The following is a 13,964-nucleotide window of genomic DNA, read 5'->3' as shown; positions in this document are numbered from 1 at the left end:
CTTGGGTGAGATTGGAAGCAAATCTGGATATTATCCAGCAATGGGCTAGAAAGTTAATGAGTAAAAAATCAGGATTGTAGTAACTTGCAAATTCTTGCCACTTTTGTCATATGAAAATTAAGGGAAATTACGGTTTCTCTTGCTCATAGCCTTGTCCATGTTCATTCAGTGTCATCATATTTAACATTAGAAATTTTTTATATTATCTACAGTAGTTTAAGTTTAAAGATATGTAAGCATGAGTAATGTTACACTGATTGGTCAGTGTTTTCATGGATATACCTGTACTGTAGCAGTGAGGGTTGAAAGTAAATGTATTGGAGAAGAAAGTAAATTTGATAAAAAGGTATACAAGCAGACCTAAAGAAACACAGCTTTGTTTATTGCTGCTTTGTAAGAATACTCTCTTCTGTCAGATATATTTTTGCTAACACAGAAAATAAAAATAAATTAATTCATCAAGTGGTTCCAAAGTCCCCTGCGAGAACAGGCAACATGCATCACTCTCTTCTCTTGTCTAAGCTTGATGCTCAGTCACTGAGAACAGCATGTACTAATCAATGCTCACCCAGTTATGTGTCAGCAAATTGAATTGAGTTAAAAAGAATAGCAGATGAAAAGAAAATAATGGATGCACCAAAAACTATACCGAGAATGATCTGTATCAAAGGAAATAAAGGTGGGGCTATGTAATGTATAATGGAATTGTTGGGCTGACATCACTGTATGGCAGTGAATTCTTGATGCAGAGGTTAATTGTAAGAGGAAGAGGGGAAGACCATGAAGAAGATGGAGAGATTGGGTGAAGGAAGTGCTAGAAGTTAGGAGGATGGACATTCAAGAAGTAATAGAGAACTGTATGTCAAAGATAGGAGAGCCTGGTGTCGGGTGGTTTATGGGGATGTCACAGCAGTTAGAATGAATTTATGAAGGTGAGTGAAAGGAAAGTTAGTTTTTGCTCTTGATTCAAGTCATCCTGTACATACCAGGAAAAGATTGTAGGGGTGTAAGAGTTAAAAAAAAAAGTGTTGACAGGAAAGAAACACTCACCCAAAAGAGTTATGTGATCTAATTCGAATTAAAGTATTGTATAGACAAGTGCTACATGAAGTGCTAATTGTCTACAAATGTAGTCAATACTTTAATAGGAATTACAAAGTGAAACCTTTGCTAACAGATGCTTTTGCACTTTGTAGACTGAATAGGCTTACATAATGACTTTTTCATTTGGAAATGACACAAAGCTCTATTACAATATTATATTTGCTGTCTTACCTGCTTACTAAATTGCTGATATATATATATATATATATATATATATATATATATATATATATATATATATATATATATATATATATATATATATATATATATATATATATATATATATATATATTATATTTATTCATAAATTTTCAGCCTGGATCATCAGAGAAGGCCCGTGTGGATTTCCTCACCGAAGCGTCAATTATGGGCCAATTTGAGCATCCCAATGTGATCTTCTTACAAGGAGTCGTAACCAAGAGCAACCCTGTCATGATCATCACTGAGTACATGGAGAATGGCTCACTCGACCACTTCCTCAGGGTTAGTCTTTATGTGTTTATTATTATCCCATTATTTTGACAATGAAGTTAATATCAGTAACACATGATGCAGTGTTTTGTAGACCCTAGGGATCAGTTCATAGTGTCTTGCCAACTACATATGCAGTACCAGCACAATAATCAGGAATGTCCTATTATGGTACTTCTTATGGCTGACAACTTAGAAAATACAAGATTGTAGTTTAATGCAAGTTCTTCTACTCATATACTGTACAGTACATCACCAGTTCCCAGTTGTTTGATTTAAACCTAATGAAAAAATAAACTGTGCCACTAGAAAAAAGATAAAATGCAATTCACTAATAAGAGTCAGTCAGTACAGCCAGCAGTTAAGATATATGGTGTTTACAAATTGGTTATTGAATTATATTGGTTGAAGATGTTATTCCTGTCACTCCTGTTTATTATTTTAAGCATGAATAGATTTTTACCTAATTTGACATGACATTGATTCATCTGTTAACATTTCATATATTTCAGGTGAATGACGGAAAGTTCCAGGTTCTTCAGCTTGTGGGAATGCTACGATGTATTGCTTCAGGAATGCAGTACCTCAGTGAGATGAATTATGTGCACCGGGATCTAGCGGCTCGCAATGTACTCGTAAATGCTCAGCTTATGTGCAAAATTGCGGACTTCGGGTTATCAAGGGAGATTGAGAGTCACACAGAAGGAGCATATACTACAAGGGTGAGCGTCCTTGAACATGGTTGAAAATATATTAACTGTCAACAATGCACTTCCCACATGAAAGCAATTTTATAGAGTTGAAAATTTCTGCCCCTGATTTATGTATCATAAGAAAGTTTTGAACATAATACTGCATATAAAATAGTTCAAAATTACTGGGTATTTATATATGGAGAAATACATGACTTTTACCACTGCTCATATGTCACATAAATTAAACAGTATAAATTTTAATTGCAAATCATTTGGTGATAAAAATGGTGTTTATTTTAGGTATGAATACAAAGTCATCTAACACTACAAAAAACATCTATTTGTACCAAGTAATGTAATCATTCTGCTTCAAAATTATCTCCTGACAGAAACTGAATTTTTTCCAGGGGGGTAAAATCCCAGTAAGGTGGACAGCACCAGAGGCCATAGCATTCCGCAAATTTACAAGTGCATCTGACGTGTGGAGTCTGGGTATCGTAATGTGGGAAGTCATGAGTTATGGAGAGAGGCCATACTGGAACTGGAGCAACCAAGATGTCATTAAGAGTATTGAGAAGGTAATGATCACATTTGCCATATTATAGACAAAAGCTATCTGATTATGAGTTCTTTTATAAAGTAATAGGATGGAATAATTATATCACTTTCTTACAGAGTATATGTCTTCTTAAACTGTATTAAGTGTTCTAGGTGGCCTTATTATGGAATCTGCATTGAAACGACTGTATGTTACTGATGTGTAATGGCCTTTTCAAATTAACCAAACTAATTTTCAGATACTTTTCCAAAGATATAGGAGACATTCATGTTGTGTGTCACCTTACTTGCTGTATCTCAACTCACCTTTAATATGTGATGCCAGGCCCATGTGGCTGATGTCATTGGTTGACTAAAAAATATTCATATTTAGAGACTACGCTGTGGTTATGTGCCAAACTTTCCCAGTCATTCCTCGATAAGGAAGAAATAAGCTATTAAAGCTGTACATAATTGCCGTCTCTGTAGTCTATTATTTCATTCCTTCAGACTTTTTTCTTTGTTACATTCTTAACTGGTATATTGTACATGATTTTATGGGTTGGGTTTATTTCATGCTCACTTCACTCTGCTTATCCCATTCTCTTTTTTTTTCACCAGACAAACTCTTGCATATATTTCCCTCATTATTTGTCTTTCAGCCTGTGTTTATTACAACTGATGTGTGTGTTGCATTTGATGTATGAGTTGATCCTTTCTGATATCCAGGGTCTATTACAGTTAAGTTTGTTCTGTCTGAGTACTTTGTTATAGAACCAGTTAGTGATAAGGACTAAAGTTAGTGTCCTTGTTATAAAGTTGAGTATCCAGTGTAGGATGTTAATTATATCTGTTTGTCTTTCTTCGATTTACTTTTTAGAATTGATTGAGAGAGAATTAATACATAATATGTATAATACAGTATTGTACATTCAACTCCAGTGCAGTACTGTATGTGGAAAAGGTACCTGTTTTACATAGAAATAGATTTAGATACAGTTATTTACATAGCATCTATTTTCAATATTATAATTTTATAAATGATTATAAACATCAGTGTAGAAACATGAAAGGCCTGCATGTCTTTCAATTGTTTTATTGTAATTTTAGATCCATAGTTCTTCATTAGAAAAATCTTTTTCCAGGGTTATCGTTTGCCAGCACCTATGGAATGTCCCGAGGCCATATATCAGCTTATGTTAGACTGCTGGCAGAAGGAACGCAATCATCGTCCCAATTTTGCCTCCATTGTGCGGACTCTGGATAGACTGATCCGTACTCCTGAGGCTCTCAACAAAGTGGCTCAGAACAGGTACTGTAAGCAAAATAAATGCACCAACTTGTGGCTTTGAATGCTAGCTTAAGGCAGGATCAGGGCTCCACTACATAGTGGGTTACTGTTACGTGTAGAGGCTAGAACTAGAAGGCCTTCTTTGAAACTCGATCAAACAGTATTTGTAAGAGATGATTGCTATACCGTACGGTATTTATATACATTATCTTGACCACCAGTCAGTAGACCCCTGATGTAGGTTGTACGGTATGCGGAAGACCAACATGTGACAATTTAGGGGACTGAGATTGGTTCAAGGATCATGAAGACACACCTATGATGTGAAAGACATTAATTTCTTTCTTCACTTGCCTGCGAGTGTATGGTTACATCATACATCCCTTATACCATACTGTGTTTGGGATGATTCTCTTTTCCCATTCTTTAAATATTTCCTCTTTTCACGCTCTTGCTAATATATACATGACATAAGATGTATTAGGAAGAGGCAGTTTAAAGTCATCAGTAAACCCATTGAACCAATCACATGTCTGGTAAATGGTACCCATATGCAGGTCAGTGTACAAGAGCCTCTTTGCCTGTCAGCTGGTATTAGCATGGCAATATGTGTCAATGCGCTGATTGGCTGCCATGAAGAACTGCTGGCAATTCAGAAATGTATTGTGTAGTAGCAACTTTGAGCACACACTGTTGAAACTCTTTACTGTAAATCTCTTAGAATTTTAAGTGTTTATTTTATCTGTTGGTGATGGTTGAGGAACTAACCTGTTCTATAGTATGTCATTTCTTTGCTTTGTTTCTTTGTTTCCTCTTTTTTTTCCAACTTTGGAAGTTAAAAAATGCTTCCTTATAGACGTGTGAGGGCCAAACATTATTATAAGTTTGATGTGGCATACTGTATTAGAATCTGTCAAATTCACTGAGAGAGCAAACATGCTTATGTATATTTGAGCAGAATATAAATAAAATAATATGGCACACATCACACCGACATAATGCTATTGTATTGAATTTTTGTGTGCAAATATTTGCTCTGCTTTTTTGTCTTGCTCTCAATGCAGTCTTGATTGTGTCTGGTTCTCACTGCAGTTTTGATTGCTTCATTAACTAACACTTCTCATCACTTGTGTCATTATAATATTTTGCTTTTGTACATGTCTTCTTTGTTTTCATCAGTCTCATCTGGAATTCATGCCAATCGTCGTCATACCTTTTTACCATCAAGCTCTCTATAATTTATAGAATGTAGGCTGTCTTTGTTAATACATCACATACACATTATCATCATCTACTGGCTCTCTCACTGTTTTTATTTCATTATTTTGCAGTACAGTACTTCACTACGCCTTATCCTCCTACTGAATCCTACTCCGTAAAAATCCTCATTACCTGTACGGGTATCCCTTTCTACAAGAACATTCAATCTGCGAATATTCACTTATACAAACATTCAATTCTTACACTTCTTTCCCACTATACAGAAGTTATGTTCCCTTAAGGTAATGTACCATATTTATATCTCATGCATTTTTTAATGTGTTAAAGGCTAAATTACAGTACCTAATAGATATTAAATTACAGTACTGTATTGTAATTAAGAACAAATTTGCAGTAGTTAGTTATTTTGTTACTTGTGAGCCTATTTAATTTTTCCTAGGTATAATATTAATTTTTTTTTTTTCATTGGGAACCAAATCATATTTTTTCCATATTTTATATTATTTGATATATGAATATTCACTTAATGAATTGTTTTCAAGAAACCTAACCCATTCGTATGGCGAGGGATACCTTTACTTTCTTTTATTTCGTACTTCAGTATTTCATATTTTATAACAGGCCTTTGGTAGTTGCTCTTTTACATATATTTTTTTTTCTATTTCTTTGATTTTACAGTACAGTATTTCCAATCCACTTAAATACTGTATGTAATTTTCTGTTGTCCTTATATTTGAGATGAACTAAGAGAGGAAAAGGTTAGCAGTAAGAGTATGGGTATTTAGTTAGGCTATGTTAAGAGACTGAAGGACTGCATGTGACTACAGTATGGAAGGCAGCGACAAAAGGCTTTGGCACTAAGAAAGGACAATTTAGTTTAATAAGACAGGAGCAGCATGATGGAAAGATTGTGAGAAATTACCTGATGAGTGAGGCAACAAGAAACTGTCAGCTTAAGAGCTGCGATCAGGTAATCATGGATAAGCTTGGAAAAATGCTGTAAGCTGGTGATGCTGATGATGATCTTCAATCATTCCTTTAGTGTCAGCCCTTTAAAATTCTGTAGCATCCAGTATTGTATTTGTCCTTTCTATCTCTTTTATATACATTCTACCTCCATCATATATCTTCAACTATAGCCGGGAGAGTTTAAGTGTAATTATTGAGGGATATTGCATTATGTCTCCCTGCTGCTTTTACATCTTCCCTCTCTATCTTTGAAGGAGATTTTTTTGGGGGGAATGGTGATTAAGTTATCTCAAAGATTTTTAACTTGTGCAGGAGGAAAAATTGTGAATCTCCAAGTTAAAATCTATTTCTCTTACTCAAAGAGTGAGGGTTGTAGAGGAGATGTTTTGCTTGTGGATCTGTAAAAATACAAATTATTTTCCATATCTGATTCTATTTTTTATTTATTTTCTAGTGTAAACTATTGTCTCTTAAGTTTGGGACTGACAGAGTACTGTACTATATACCACTCAGGACTTATGCTTCATAGTGTAAAGAATAGTTCCTGAACATTTTGTCAGAGGGATTTGCTATTGTTCCACCTGCTTATGTTTTTGTGGTGGATATATGATCACCGGGTCAGAGACAATGAAAATATTAAGACAATTCAGTCACCGGCGTTCTGGCGTTTTGGTTGACAGAGGAACAGAGGGAATGCTTTGTTAATGTGTGCATATGGCAAGAATGACTTGAAGGTGAGACTAGTTGACTGGGACCTGATATAGAGGAAGACCTTAGAGAAACTTGGATAATTTTATATAAACTTTATTTTTGTACCTGTTTGGTTTAATTTTTATTTTTCATCAAATCTTTCCAACCTTTTCTCAGAATTTCTCTTTGTATACATTTTACACTTTAATTCATTCATCAGTCTTCAACTTTGTTCTTACATTTGGCAGATATAATTAATACAGTATACTACAAAATTAGAATTACAGTATACAGTATCACGACCAATCTCACGTGTTTAAAACTTCACCTGTAGCTTTTGTGTCTAATGCCATACACACTAAATACTGCCTTCCTCTGAGGGTGGTTGACATCCTTTTAAGGTTATTTTTACACCCCAGAATTTATGCCTTCCAAAATATTTTCAACCTTATTTGCCTTTTTTTTTAATCTTTATCATTCAGAGTTCACCATAATTATTCTTGTTCACACTTTTGAAAAGAAACCACTTGAAAACTCTTTCATTTTACATCTCATTTTATCATGACTTATTTTTCTTGGTAAATCTTTCTCACTAAATTTCTACTTCATCTCTGTTCACAGTATCCCAAATTCTTAGCTCAATCCTAATATCATTCATTATCTTTATGCTGAAGTCTATCAATATGTAGCCTTCTTATTCATCATCTTTTTTTCCTATTTATATTTATTTTATGTTTTTCTATAATTATTACTTCTCTCCATTCTTTCTTTATTCATGTTTATTCCTCATTTCATCATCACCTCATGATTTTTATACTTCTCCACATCCAAACTATTTTTCCTCATAATGATCCCAATTCATTTCCTCAATCCTCCTCTACACCCTGTCCTCCTCCACCCCCCGTTCCTCCTGGCCTGGTGTGGTAGTGTGGCTGACGGTGGTGTCTCCTATGATCTCTCCCCAGGCGGCCGGCCCCCCAAAACCCCTACTATGCACCCGTCCTCATCCGACCCCAGTGGGTCAACTTTAACCAGGCAGCCTAAATAACGCCGTCATGCCTGACATGCCTGTCACCTGGTGGAGGTTTAAGGTAATAAATTGAGGTGTCATGGCAGACATCGCAGCTTAGTGTGTAATTCCTATAACCTGTGACACCAGAGCATTGCATTCAGGATTGTAGTGTGTGACATTCACTTGGAAAGTGATTCTATGAGCTACTTTTCTACCTTATAATTACAGCTGACCAGGGTGTATGTAGACGCTACACTATCATGTCTGTGTTCTCACTGCATGGCACATCATCATCCTAAGCTTTCGCATCCAACTGTAGTGTCTATGCATGATCAGATCTTACCTTCTCCTGCTGCCTGTACTTCCTAGTGTTGGCAGTGAAGCACTAGGGTAGTCTGGCCAACTACTCTCGTCTGCACTGAAACATTGGATTGTTACAGGCAGAATATTCTACTGTATCTTTATGTTATACCCATGTTACTCATTTTGAGTGTAAATTTTATCCCATTTTTTGGTGAAGTTTAAACATTTATGTGCACATGTTTTTTCATGATAATTTTCAGTAATTTACATTATATCATTCATAATTATGCCTAGTAAATCAGTTTCACTAACTTTATTTTCTCAACAGGTGTACAACAGCCCTGGGTCTAGATTCTGTTGATATGACCCAGCTGACCTCTGTGGAGGACTGGCTTGCTTCCCTGAAGATGAGTCGTTACGTGGACAACTTCCAACGGACAGGCCTCACCGATTTGGAGGCTGTGGCTCGCCTGACCCAGCATGACTTAACTCAGCTGGGTATCACACTAGTTGGCCACCAGAAGAAGCTTCTGCAGAGTATACACACCTTGCGCACACAGCTTGCCGTCAACATGTCTGAGGGCTTCCTAGTATAGTGCCACTACTCTAGCTAATGCCAACTCTTGGTACCGAGTTAGGGTAAAGTAGTCAGGTGGGCTAACGTCCAGGTCCAGAATGAATGTGATGTCCACTGGTGCGTCAAGTTGGACCTGAAGGCCATCATCGTCTATGTGAAAATGTGATAATGAAAGAGGGAAAGACACTAATTAAGACTTGAGTTCAGGGCAGGGTATAGAGTGCATTTTTTATGTTATTTTATTGCAATAATGTGAAAATTGTCCATCACAAAGACAGATTTTTCCCAAATAGCTCAAGAATACCCTGTATCCTAGAGTACCAAGTAAACTAAGGGGAAAGCGTGCCTCAGAGCAGCAAATGACTGTTTAAGTTTTGGAAGTGCCCCCACCCTCTCCTTCTTGTGATATTTTCATGGCCAATGGTGTGTTGGAGACAGAACTGTGGTGCGCATGTGTGTGGTCTGGGGACAGAACAAACAGCTGTGATCAGCTTCCACGTTTGTGTGTGTGGAGGGTTGATAAGCTTGCCTGTCACATCCGTGCATTGTACACCACTCCTGAGGTTTGACCCTTAGTGTAATTGTTGATATTCCATTTGCTGCCAGACCTTATTCTGCCAAAGTCTAGTATTGGTGTTGTCCTTTCTACCCTTTGATGAACTCTTGGAGACTTTCCTGTTTAAGCTTCTGCCAGCGTCTCACTTTCTACTGAGAGATTATAAGTTGCCTGTCTGTGGTGAATTGCAGTGTAGTGTGTATTAAAATTGCTCATGCACACTAACTGGAAAAATCAGAAACTACTGGGTGAACACAGGCCAGCAAAAGAAGAGCTCTGTGCAAAAAAAAAGCTTAACTTCAAAAGCGGCTTATTAGGGGGAATCTTTCAATCCTTGGAGGACTTGAAAGACATTGCAGACTAGAAAATTGCCAAGAGAAGAGAGAACCTCCCTCCTGACGCACATATCACTTATCCCATCATGTGAACATCCGGCCATTCCCTGCTCCCTTTCCTCCCTCCCTCCCGCAGGACCCAACTGCTGTAGTTACACTGCCTTGTTGTTACCCAAGTCAGATAATGCAGTGCTGGTAAATGGCTGGGTGTCAGTAAATTCATAGAAGACTACATTTGGAGAAGTATAATTTTTATTACATGTACATTTAATGAAAAGATTTTGTTTTTTAAATGAAATTCAAATATATCATTTCAGTACCCTGAAGAGTTATTTGCACTCATCAGTAACAAGTTGAAAAGTTCAATACACTCAACCATTCACCAACACAGCCAGAGTGTCTAACTACCCTTTCAGTGTCTGTCCAGTCATCCCATGGTGTCCTGCACTGTCCCCTTTTTGCACAGGTTTACAATGTAATTTAATTAAATTCATTAGCTTTTTGTGTAATGATGTGTTCAGTATCATCAAAACCTTATTGTAGCTTGATTTAGTCACACTGTTGTATCCTTTGATGTAACCATATATTACAACTTTAATTCCAAAACAATTGATTTATGACTCATCAGATAATTTGTGAATACCAAGTGCATGTTTGTGTATCCTCTGTAATGTTGTTAGCAAAAGCCTGTGTTTTTGGGAACATGTGTGATGACTAGATAATCAAAATTTTGTAGATCTTATTTAGCATATAGGAGTTTCTACAAAAGCACCAAGCAATACAACTCACTGACATAAGAAATGTGTAACTTGCTGTGTTGTTACTATGAATTGATGAGTAACAATCAAAAAAACATCCTTGACTGTGTAGGTAGGTATTTTCATACGTCAACTTCATAATAATAGAAAAAAAAAAACTTAGAATGTAAGTCCCAAAGAAGGAGGAAGGAAGGAGCGAGTATTCCTAGGGAAGTTCCGTGTGTGATAATTTTGGATTCTTGTATTTTGGAATGGGGAGGGAGATAATGTGGCAAAGTGGTCCACAACCCTTGTGCCAGAGTGGGCCACTGGTCTTCACATTCCACACCCTCTCAGTTACGGTTCCTTGTCAGGGTGTTTGCCACTAGAATTGTTCCTATTAAGATGTAATTCAGCTTGCATAAAGTTTTAGCCAATCATTTCAAGTAGCTTTCAAAAAGTGGTCTTCGATTTGCAAATTTAAGTTGCTGCATCTTTTGTCAACAGTATGTGTAGTTATTTGCTTTTAGTCCTTTTGTTACAGGGAATATTTTTTTCTGATGAAGCCTCAGGGCGACCACTTTCACTGCCTCATTGACAGTTCCGAGAATCAAGCAATCGTCCAGGGCAGCGTAGTGCAAGCATTAGGGCTTTTTGGAGGAAGGTTGCCAAACAGGAGGACAATGTTTTTAGTGTGCTATTGACAGTTTGACTGATATTTCTACATTATAACTTATGGAGCACAGATAATTTCTCTTGGGTGCAAAGATATTATTTTATGTCATGGCAAGGTGTGTTTGGTTAAAAAAGAGGCTAGGTCACTGTTGGCAGTTCGAGCCTTCCCCTTGGCAAGTCCAAATGCTATCACAGCTGTTGTTTTGCTTTGTGGCAAATCCCCTGACAGACCTCAAGAGACGTGTCTTATTTTCTTACTGATGTAGTCTCACAATTACTTTGTGTGTCTTCTATTACCATTACTATCATAATCAGCGGCATATTCTCCGGCAACCTCCCATAATCGTGTGGGGAAACTACAATTGAAATGCTGTGTATGCTATACACAGCTAGACAGTTATATCCAATACACATACATACTCTTCGCAACCTTGGTGTAAACTTTTGAGAAGGCAGAATCAAAAAATCTTTTTTTTTTCCTTTTTATGCTGAAAGATGTGAGAAAAGAGGCTTTTGGAGTAGACTTTCAGTCTTTCTCTTTAGTTTACCACTTGAAAGTCACAAAGAAATCTGCAAATGCCTTGAGCACGGAGGACAGCATAGCGTAATTGTTTTATATCATTTTTATTTATTGAGCCGACGCATTGCTAGAAGAGCATATGTTGTGTACTATAATGTTGTATAAAGTTTGTAAAATAGTCAAGAAATATTTTATATTTTTAGTTGGTAAGGTATGAGATCTCCAATTTTGAACTCATTAATTGTTCGAACATGGAATGTGATTTGTTTTTAGTTTGCTGATGAAATGGAGGTGCCAATGTGTGCATCGTAGTGTCAGTGAAGCAAGGGAACTTGGGGGTTTAGATTTAAGAAAATTAGGTATTCAATTCCAAAGTTACTGGTAACACTCATCCCTGGCTCTGCCCCCTAAGATCCTATGTATCAACTTTTTTGTATATATGATTCTGCAGGCATTTTCTTAAACACAGATCTTTTTCAATATTGTAACTGTGTCCCGTACTTTCATTTCCATTACTTGTATGTATGATGAATTTAGATACAACCGGAAGATTGTTGGGCTTTCTTTGCTAATACTCAATGTTTTTAAATATGAAGTTTATAGTGTTTTTGTTTCTATCATACTGCTATGATTTGGGATTTAGTTGAGATCACACCAATTTTAAGTCCATTACTATGTCAATTCTGCCAACCTGAGTAATTGCAGGTAAATAATTACTATAATTTTTTTCAAGCTTCATAATGTAACAGTTATTCTATTTGCATTAGATGATGTCCTATGACTCTGCTCAAGCTGACAGGTTGACATGACTCGTAGTGACCCCCAATGCAACAGCTGTAAATTGTAGCTTTTTCCTAGTCATATCTATTATCCCTCCCTCCAGTCGCAGGTAGTTGGAGGTCAGCTACTCAGTTGGTTTGATGCCAGTAACAGAAACGGTCTCAATACCAGCCAGCACAAGTGACATTACTAATTGCCCCGTTTACCAAGGTCGATTTACCACCAGCTAAAGAAGTAATCAACCTTAGTGACAGAAGTGGTGAACATGTGTTTCTTTAGGACAAGTGCTGAGCATCCTGGATCCAACTATGGCAGAGAGCCACCTAGCTGGCCTCCATAGGGAACATAGGCCCCAGGAGCTTCCTGTATCGCATTTGGCTTTACACTTCAAGAGATTTATTATTTTATTTCATGTGATTGATGGCGATCCTAAGAGGTTATCGACAATCCTGGAGCTTCTTCCTTACTTCTGCGGCGAATTCTGCTGACATGTTTGTATTCTGTTCATTCCTAACCTTCAAAGCAGTTGTATGTGCAAGTTCTTTGTGTTCAAGAAACAATAAAGTTTGACAGAAATACGGGAAGGGGCTGTTTATTTATCATTTTATTTAGACCTTTGACATGTTACTTTCAAAATTTAAATATTATTAACATTTAGTAGAACCTGTTACTCTATACTGTAGATACTGTATACTATACTGTACTGTACAGTAGATCCTTGCCATAACAAACAACTGACCAACCATGGCAACACTCATCCCATCTTTTAAATTATCTAATAATAAAACTTTAGATATTTGCAGTTCTTATATACAACTTTTCCTAATAGTACTGGCATGTGTTTATCTATCAATGGTATTTTAAAAAATTGCTACAAGAATTGCATTAATTTTGTGGACATGAATAAAGAGTTTTATGTAAATACAGGTTGTCCCAACTTAACTGCATCTAAGAGTCCTTGCAATTCACTGTAAGTAGAGCTTGGCCAGTTCGGAAGTCTACGGCCAACCCAACCTCCTGCTGGCGGGTCCACATCCAGTGAGAAGAGAGCACACCCCGAGCTCCCGTCTGCCTGTAGGGAACCGTCGGTGTATAGATGGTGTACAGTAGGACTGAGGAAGAAACTCTGGCTATGGTCTCCAGAGCTAATTGTTTCTGAAGGGGAGGTACCGTAGATCCTTCTTTGAGGTGTGAGTAAAGGTGACTGCTGGACCGGGAGTCATTCAAGGTGGAGGACCATGTTCAACCTCTGCTATAGGCAAATCAATATCGAGGTTCTGAAGTATAGAACAGACCAATTTAATAAGGGTGAGACCACCCGGCAGAAGTAGAGGCCGGAGTGAATTTGGATTAAGGGAGATTCTAATGACATAAGAATAATGGGGAGGGGGGCAAGGTGGGGAGAGTGAAAACATTTGACACTGAAGTAGGAGACATTAGCATATATTCTGTCAACAAGGGAAGGAAGATTGAGTTCAATTTGCATGT

The 13,964-nt window shown here is 37.0% G+C and overlaps 1 protein-coding gene across 9 annotated transcripts in view; it reads left to right on the top strand.

The window, feature by feature from the left end:
* Positions 1 to 13,060, top strand: part of LOC121858914 (ephrin type-A receptor 4-A-like) — a 49,279-nt gene extending 36,219 nt beyond the window's left edge. For all 9 annotated transcript variants that reach the window (XM_042355576.1, XM_042355569.1, XM_042355575.1 and 6 more), the window contains 5 exons: positions 1,423 to 1,590; positions 2,091 to 2,300; positions 2,681 to 2,851; positions 3,956 to 4,122; positions 8,625 to 13,060. In XM_042355576.1, the coding sequence (XP_042211510.1) occupies positions 1,423 to 1,590; positions 2,091 to 2,300; positions 2,681 to 2,851; positions 3,956 to 4,122; positions 8,625 to 8,892 (984 nt within the window). In that variant the 3' untranslated portion in view covers positions 8,893 to 13,060. The remainder of the gene's footprint in view (positions 1 to 1,422; positions 1,591 to 2,090; positions 2,301 to 2,680; positions 2,852 to 3,955; positions 4,123 to 8,624) is intronic.
* Positions 13,061 to 13,964: the final 904 nt, after the last annotated feature.

Source organism: Homarus americanus, unplaced genomic scaffold (assembly GCF_018991925.1).
Source record: "Homarus americanus isolate GMGI-L3 unplaced genomic scaffold, GMGI_Hamer_2.0 scaffold44693, whole genome shotgun sequence".
Lineage (NCBI taxonomy): Eukaryota > Metazoa > Arthropoda > Malacostraca > Decapoda > Nephropidae > Homarus > Homarus americanus.
Note: the sequence above shows the minus strand (reverse complement) of the source record. Positions and strands in the feature narration are given on the sequence as shown.